The sequence below is a fragment of the Temnothorax nylanderi genome, unplaced genomic scaffold (genome assembly GCF_030848795.1).
Source record: "Temnothorax nylanderi isolate EJ_2023f unplaced genomic scaffold, tnyl_v1.0 TNYL_tig0833_pilon, whole genome shotgun sequence".
Classification (NCBI taxonomy): domain Eukaryota; kingdom Metazoa; phylum Arthropoda; class Insecta; order Hymenoptera; family Formicidae; genus Temnothorax; species Temnothorax nylanderi.
The window spans coordinates 860-9,535 of NW_027249895.1; the positions used below are offsets into that span (position 1 = coordinate 860).

Below are 8,676 nucleotides of genomic sequence, written 5' to 3' on the forward strand. Positions count from 1 at the left end.
GACGTGTACAAATATATTGTGAGCTGATATAATTAGCGGACGTGTGGAGATATATTATTGTGAGCAGATAAGACGTTGTGAGCTGTGTTGAGAGGAGTGTAACGTGGAGTGATGTTTATCGTGTTGTGAGCTACATATACGAGATGAGATAAGTGACATGTCTGTATAGATTATATTTGCATGCGAACCCATCTGTCATATTGTGAACTTATGTTAAAATATAATTCTATCTCTCTTATCAACCAGTGTTTGCTAAATAGAGAAACAACAATCTCTTTAGTTTTTAACAGTCTCAATGAAATGTATCGATGAATGCACATTACCTCGAATGGATAATGACTTATTGCAAGCAAAAAGCAGAAAGTCCATAATAAATTTCTCACGAGTTTATCCTGATACGGCCAGAGACCTGTGGTCGTCAACAATATCCGGTTGATATTGTACTCTCGTAGAAAATTCTCTAACATGATTATTATTCGTGCCTGAATGTCCAAAGACTAACAACAGAATGAACCGTGGCACTCATGCCATTGACTCCTCAGTGTAGAAGTCGCGATAGGAGGTAGAAATAACATGAAATTATAGTATGTCCGGAATCGTCACCGTTCATCAATTCGCTGATGGCAGAGCGTGTCTAAACCGCCACTTTTTTCATCTGTGGATAACGTTTATTGAACACTTCGTAGAGTGACATGTGATAGCAGTGCTATACATGATACAACACGAAGTTGACGGAGACTATAATAATAATGTAGGCGCGTGTGCTGGTTTCCTGTCTTATTCATGTATCTTTCTTCTGTTTGGTAGAATATTTTACTGTTAGTTTTAAGTACTTCGACTGCACGCACAGAATTGAGTTCACCTTTACAAACAGGAAATTGGGTAAAGAAAGAAAAACGAGCTTACAGTTGAATTATATAATAATCCAAAAGAATAGAGAAAGTTAGAGAACATACAGAAAGCAAAGATCAATTTTAAAGATTCACAAAGCTCAGAAAAATAATGATATTACCATGAAAAATATAATATCAAATATAAGAAATCAATATCATTTTAAATGTTTAAGAAATAAGGAAACTCAATAACTGACCGATAAAATTAACGAAGGAAAGCATATAGCATAAACAAACTAGCTTTATAATAGTTTAATTTATAATACAACTACTGAATAACAGAATACTGTGTTTAATGAAAATCGCATAAGAAGTATCCGATCGGATAAAACTTATAATTGCATTATTGAATAAATATAGCACCGCAAATCTCTTTACTACTAATTTATTGTCATTGAGACAAAACAAAGATGTATCGATAAAAAACTAATTAAACGCTCAATAATCAGTCTTGTATTGATAATAACGCTGTGTAGTAAGACATAGACATTCGTACCACCTTAAAATGAATGGATAAATTATATTGCAGATTAATATACATAACATTGTCATAAAAAAGTGACTTCACTGTATTTTAATTACCATTGCATAAGTCGCGATGGATAACGAAATCATATTGCCTGCCTTTAATTCGCATGGTGTACTACTTCTGTAAAGAGTTATTATCAATAAAGATTTTAGTCTAGGTGAGAACTTGTACCATTCTGCAGCGTATCTGCAATCGTAAATTGAATAATTAACTTTAAGTTAAATTTTTAAAGAAAATTATAAAGTACTTAAATTATTCGTTGCTTCCATATTAATCAAATTTTTAAATTATGTTTTTTATCAAGACTATTTTAAATGGCAGTGGTTAAATTAAATTTTACATTTAAGCGATCTTATGCTATGCTTATAAAAAAAATTATTGCTGCATAATTCTGTATGAAGAAAAGCTGCATAAGCTCCAATACGTGTGTTATGGTATAAAATAATTATTACGCTCTATAGAATATATTCTGACTTTCATCCATTATTCTCTGTCCGGAGTAACATGTGATCAACAGACTACTCAATGATACCATTAATATAAGCACGAACTTTATCACTGTTTCCAATTGATCTAATATATACACGATCTATAACAGATAAAAAGTAATACATAACTATTTACAATATTGTATAATTACCCCGGGAAAAAATGGAAGAGATCTGAACAGACTTGAGCAGATCTCATCAGATCCAATCCACTCAGATCTGGTTTGATCAAAATATTGGCCCTATCTGATCAGATCCAATCAGACATGAGTAGATCTGATCCGATCCTAGCGGATAGAGTCAAATATGTAACGAGAATAATCTATTATATCTGCTCAGATCCAATCAGACATGAGTAGATCTGATCCGATCCGGTGTCCATCCACTGCAGAAAATTGTTGTTTTCAAATGTTATTTTTTAAATGTGTCACTTTATTATAAAAGTGGACTCCACGATACAAAAGTTGTGCCGTTCCACGATTTACATAACTTGGCGCAACTTAGCACGACACTGCTGTGTCTGATACCGTTCTTATACCACTGTTCATCAATTTTTAAATACGAGAATCAGATTCCGTCGGATGCCATCTATCGGATACTTTGAGATGCAACATTATGATCTGATCATATATAATCTTATATGACTATATAAGTTTATATGTGATTATATTATTTTATCAGTTTAAATTATAAGGTATGTTTGCAAAATAATTTAAAAGATTTATGTTTTATATATACATATACACATTAATCTTTTATATTTATCTATTATTAATTAATTTTGCACGGTACTTTTTTAATGGAATATTTATGATAAATTCTAAATATGGTGTCGAAATTAACAATTATTATCAAATTGGCAGAGACTATATTTATTATATGTTAATGTTTCAAAATTGAGAAAACTGTTTTTAATATAAAAATTAATTGATTTTTTGACCAAAAATCATTTAAGCTTCCCCTTTACAGAGTTAATATTATATTTGATATAATGTCCAACATTGGGTGTAAAAATTAATAATGGACGATTTGAGAACGAAATTTTTATAAGTTCTATACTGGCGAGATCTGCCCAGATCCGGCAAGATCGGAAGAGATCTGATTGGATCAGCAACACAACTTTGTAAGCCAAGATTGGACTTATCTGGTGAGATCAAGATATGTCTGACTAGGTCTGCTCAGATCCGGCAAGATCGGAAGAGATCTGATTGAATCAGCAACACAACTTTGTAAGCCAAGATTGGTCTTATCTGGTGAGATCAAGATATGTCTGACTAGGTCTGCTTAGATCCAGCAAGATCGGAAGAGATCTGATTGGATCAGCAACACAACTTCGTAAGCCAAGATTGGTCTTATCTGGTGAGATCGAGATATGTCTGGCTAGGTCTGCTCAGATCCGACAAGATCTGAGGCATAATGTCTGCTCGTACTTCAGGAGATCTGAAGCAATCAGATAATGTCCGATTAGATCGGAAGAGATCCGATTGGATCTGCGATTCAATATCGAACGGCAGCAATGGTCAGATCTGGTGAGATCGGATTATAGTTCAGCATATCTGGCTGCATGTGATCAGATATGGCCATGCAGATCAGGCGAGATAAAATTGTATCCAATCAGATCTGACTTTACTTGAATTTCAGATCTCGTTGTATCTCATTTTATCAAATCAATCATGGTCAGATCTCCTCCATTTTTTCCCGGGACATTATTATTTTAAATAAAGAACTTTAATTTTATAGTATGTAAATATTAGTAAGATTTTTGTATTAATATTTATTAAAGTTTTCAATAAATTGCGTTGAAAAAATTGTACATATAAATAGAAATTTAATCAAAATCAATCTAACTCGATCTCAAATGAATAGGAAATATAGAAATCCAGCTGTATAACAGTTTTTATTATTTTACATGATTGTGAATTTATATTCTATATATTAGAAGAGAGTATATTACATGTTATATGTGCAATTATAATACTTACTCGAAGTCCAATTACACTCATGGTTCCAATAACTATTATTAAAAAAGTTAATGCATATACCTGATACGACGAATTTAATATATCAACAAATCTACGGAATAGAAATAATGTTAGCAAATTAACTTTTGAGTATAAGCTGTAACATGATATCAATATTATATATAAAAGATAAATTAAGAAACAATTTCACCAAAATTGCTTACTTTATAGCAAGCTGATGTTTTTTTAAACATATTATATATTTCCGGTATATCTTTTCTTCAAGTTCCTCATTCATACCATTTTCGCTAGTATCATTGTTATTGTCCACTTTTGAAATTATATTTTCCATTTGCTTACTGCGAAATAAATTTGGCAGTATTTTGCACAAATCAAATAAAATACGTATAACACATAGCATATACATATATTATATACAATAGATTTTCAGAAAATATATATAATATAAAATCAGAATCTTGTTAATTGTAATAATAATAATTGTAATAATAATAGAGCGTTACACGTGTTCTATCATATACGTCTTATCTTCATACTTCATCTGCTTACCTGACAGCCGCAAATAAGCTGCATGCATGCGAGGTACATGCGATATGCATTGTATCAACGCCTACCGTGATGTTTATACTCACAATAGCTAGAGCGAAAATGTAAAAAAAAATTGGTAGAAAATATTCATCTTTATTCACTCTAAATTCGACTTCGATGACGAAGAATCGCGGACGTGATTCGTTAAGAGGCATTATGACATCTAAGAATATCGGTGTTAACGGCGTTATTATGAGCACCAATAACGTGATATAAAGTAGTACTGTAATATTATGAAAAAGAAATGCTTTATTCATTCAACATCAATTTTTCTTCAATATTAATTTATAAGCAGTTCTAGAGCTCTATCACCGTTTAAATCTGCAACGGATTTGTACTTAGCAAAGAAATCCTATTAAATTTTATTTTGCTTTCGTAATACATTAATTTCCAGCAATAGAAATCTAGATTTCTCAGTCAACTTTGTTTTTATAAAATTAAAATTTCGTATAACATTCTTACTTTTACATTACATTATTCTATCAGCATATGACATTAACGTTTCATTCTTAGCAATATGTGTACTTACTTAAATAATATTTTACCAATTTTCGCGACAGCATGGAATATTCTTTCATGACTCGAATTTCTATATCATCCGTAAATATATTCCAGTGCTCGTCGATGGCTTCGCACATCCATCGCAACTGATTATAACAGAAACGTGGAGAAACGATTTAATATATATTATATCTCAAATATAGTTTTAACAAAACATAGACGAAGTAAACATAATTAAAAAGAAATTGTGCTATCAAAAATAACACGATTTTTGAAACCCGTACCTTGTCATAATTCAAAATGCCATTCAAATGTCTTGCGACGAACGAGGTCGAGATTAAAACTTGAAAGCAACCGTCAAAAATTAATTGTGCATCGTCCGAATGATCATACAATAGTAATATCTGCATAAAATGTATATGTGATACGATGTTATAGCTTATATATGTACGATAAAAAATAATAAAAGTCAACAGTGTTTGAAAGTATTTTTTGTTTTAATAGAATGTGTCGATTAATACTCATTACCTCGAGTGGATAATAACTCATTTCAACTAAAAAGCAGAATGTCCATATTAAATTTTTCACGAGCTTATTTTGAAACGGCCAAAGACCTGTGGTCGACAATAATATCGAGTTGGTATTGTATTCTCGCAGAAAATTTTCCAACATGATTATTCAGTTTCTCCGAAAGAACTGCGAAAAATCGTACAAAGAGATGCAATAGACAACTCTCCATTGATTCTTTCTATAGTTGCACCTGTCGCAAAGGGTACGAAATTATAGTATGTCAAGAATCGTTAATATTAATCTATCATTTCGTCTACACGCGTGTCTGTCTCAAAAGTAAACCATTATATTGTCGATACTGCTGTGTTGGACATTTTTACGATGTAACATTTGAAATTTATATGTTGCTTGATATGCGGTAGAAAGTTGAGGATACAATTATAACTAGAGACCGGATCGCGGTGCCGTTTTCCCTATTCCAAGCGCGTGCCAGCAGTCGTGAGAAGGAGTACCCTCTACACCGTGCCGGTCTAGCGGTGTAACGTAGCAAATATATTTATTTATTTATGTAATTATTCTCACGGCACTCGGTCGCTAGCACACCCTTGGAGTGGGGAAAATTGCACCGCAACCCGTCTCTAATTATAACAATGAGACGCATACTACGATTTGTCTTCTAGTCTAGTCTAGTCTAGCCTAGTATCTAGTATATATATATCTAGTCTAGTCTATACTATTATTATAAAGAGACAGAGTTTGTCAGTTTGATTGTTTGTGTTCGATGATCTCGGAAACCAATGGACCGAATTTTTACCAAAAGTATATGAAATAGGGGTAGAATTTCCCGGGGAGTGTCATTGTGTGTATAGTTTTTTGTTACCGATTTTCTGGAAACCGGTTTTTTTTAATTTTTCTAATTTTTCGAGAAATAATTGAACGAATTTTAAAGAATTGTATATAAAACAGGGGTATAGAATTACCCGGGGAGTGCCATAAAGTGTATAATTTTTCGTTACCGATCTTTTTGGAAACTGGTATCAAAAGTTTTTCGAATTTTTCGGGAAATTCGCGGGGAGTGCCATAAAGTGTACAATTTTTCGTTACCGATCTTTTTGGAAACCGGTATCAAAAGTTTTTCTAATTTTTCGGGAAATAATTGATCAAATTTTAAAGAATTGTATATAAAACAGGGGTAGAATTTCAAGGGGAGTGCTATAAACTGTATAGTTTTTCGTTACCGATCTTTTTGGGAACCGGTATCTTTTTGGAAATCGGTACGAAATTTTTCCAATTTTTTAGGTAATAATTGAGTAAATCTCAAAGAATTGTATACGACGGAATTGAACTTTAGAGAGAAGGAGAGAGAGGGAGGGAGAGAGAGGGAGAGAGAGGGAGAGAGAGCGAGAGAGAGGGAGAGAGAGCGAGAGAGAGGGAGAGAGAGGAAGACAGAGGGAGAGAGAGGGAGAGAGAGGAGAGAGAGAGGGAGGGAGAGAGAGGGAGAGAGAGGGAGAGAGAGGGAGAGATTGATTGATTGATTGATTGCTTTTTATTATGCCATAGTCGAAAGACTTTAGGCAAGTGATGAATAATACAAAAAAAATATAAAAATATAAAAGACAGAAGTTGATGTGAGTTTGATAGAAGTATGGTACTGTAAATACAAAGTATGAGCATGCTCTCTCTCATAAGACGAGCAACCAATGATCCTGCATAAAAACAATTGACAGGATGTAGAGTACGGTGCAATAAAATATAACCAATTTCAATAATATACACTATAAAAACTAAGAACTAGCGCAACTTAACTAATAATAAGTACAATGAAAATAGAATATGATAAGAAGCAAGTAATACTAAGCGAACTAAATAGTGTATATAAAACTAAGAACTAAAGCGCATCGCAATCTACAAACTAATAACAAGGTAAGAAAGCACTAAGCCCTATAGCAAAAACTGAAAACTGATGTTATCCAATTCCATGCGCAAGCAAGTCGATATGTCCACAAAGGGAATTAGCGTTAAATTTGAGCAATACGGATAAGAAAATTTACATGTTGCATTATGCCGAACGATAAACGAGCTTAACAAGATCAGTATCGGAATCAATATGGATAACAGGTTCACCATCAGAATATTTAGCACATATCTGGCCGTTCGTTACCCAGACATACTTATACGACCTCTCCTTAGCAATACTCTTAGCCCGTTGTAATATATTATATGTGCTCTTGGATAACAATTCATTGACATAAATGTTACAATCTGAGTTACCACCGCATACGTCTTTTCGTTTAAGTACACCCTTTGCCCGCTTTTTGGAAATAACAAGATCGCGAACGGCACTCGAGGCCAAGGTGACAATGATCGAGCTAGAAGATGCAGCAACTGTGGAAGTCACTGACAGCGCTTTCTTAACAGCTCTAACGCCGAGAATATGGCATGATAAGTCCGGGACTTCTAATGCCTCTAGCACATTCTTGGCGAGCTCAGATGGAGCAACGGATAATGCCGATGGTAGACCAGATATGATCAACTCATCTCCACCATGAGTTCCCTGAAAAGACTGAGCAGACTTCGAGTCATGAATCTCATGAATAAGCTTAACATTATCTTGCTCCAATTTAGCATTCTGAGCCTCTAACGCCGCGATTCTCTCGCCGTAATTTGTAATGATTTTCAGGAGCTCAGGTATCTGATCAAGTTTTCGCGCAAAATCCGTGTTTACTGACTCTTGTTGGTCGATAAAGGCAGTAATTCTCTTGTCAGACCTGTCAAACCTGGCAGTAAACTTCCTGTCAGATTCATCAAGCCTGGCCGCAAATTTCTTGTCAGATTCATCGAGTTTGGACAGAATCAACTGAAGCAATGCATCAGTAGATTACAATTGGGCACCAGAAGGGGCAACAGCCCCCGCGCCCGGAGAAGCAGAGCTGCGGTGATCGGCAGATCGAGATATCTGAGGATCCTTAGGCGTAAGCGGCATGACTGACAAACAAGCTCTGCAGCAGTCACTAGCAGATTTAGTGATAAGGTATGCCTTGACGCAACCCGGGTGAAAAACGCGTTTGCACTTCACGCACGACTCAGATAGACCAGCTATTGATTCAGTACACCTGGCACACGTACGCAGCATGAGTTATCAGTCGCGTAATAGATCGAAAAGTGAAAGACACTTGGCACGTCAC

The 8,676-nt window shown here is 34.3% G+C and overlaps 1 protein-coding gene across 1 annotated transcript; it reads right to left on the minus strand.

The window, feature by feature from the left end:
* Positions 1-1,262: 1,262 nt before the first annotated feature.
* On the minus strand, positions 1,263-4,738 carry LOC139785577 (odorant receptor 2a-like). The gene is made up of 6 exons (XM_071724741.1): positions 4,442-4,738; positions 4,096-4,230; positions 3,893-3,983; positions 1,875-2,011; positions 1,476-1,608; positions 1,263-1,392 (listed from the first exon to the last, which is right to left on the minus strand). The coding sequence occupies exons 1-6, from the start codon at positions 4,735-4,737 to the stop codon at positions 1,339-1,341; spliced, it is 846 nt and encodes a 281-aa protein (XP_071580842.1). The 5' UTR covers position 4,738; the 3' UTR covers positions 1,263-1,338.
* Positions 4,739-8,676: the final 3,938 nt, after the last annotated feature.

What these genes read in the sequence shown, in the direction of transcription:
- LOC139785577 (XM_071724741.1), bottom strand. Translation starts at nt 4,737, where the DNA reads ATGAATAAAGCATTTCTTTTTCATAATATTACAGTACTACTTTATATC. An exon ending in CAGAATATATTCTATAGAGC is followed by an intron (nt 1,609 to 1,874) that starts GTAATAATTATT and finishes TTACGATTGCAG; the next exon opens with ATACGCTGCAGAATGGTACA. An exon ending in CCATCGCGACTTATGCAATG is followed by an intron (nt 1,393 to 1,475) that starts GTAATTAAAATA and finishes ATTCATTTTAAG; the next exon opens with GTGGTACGAATGTCTATGTC.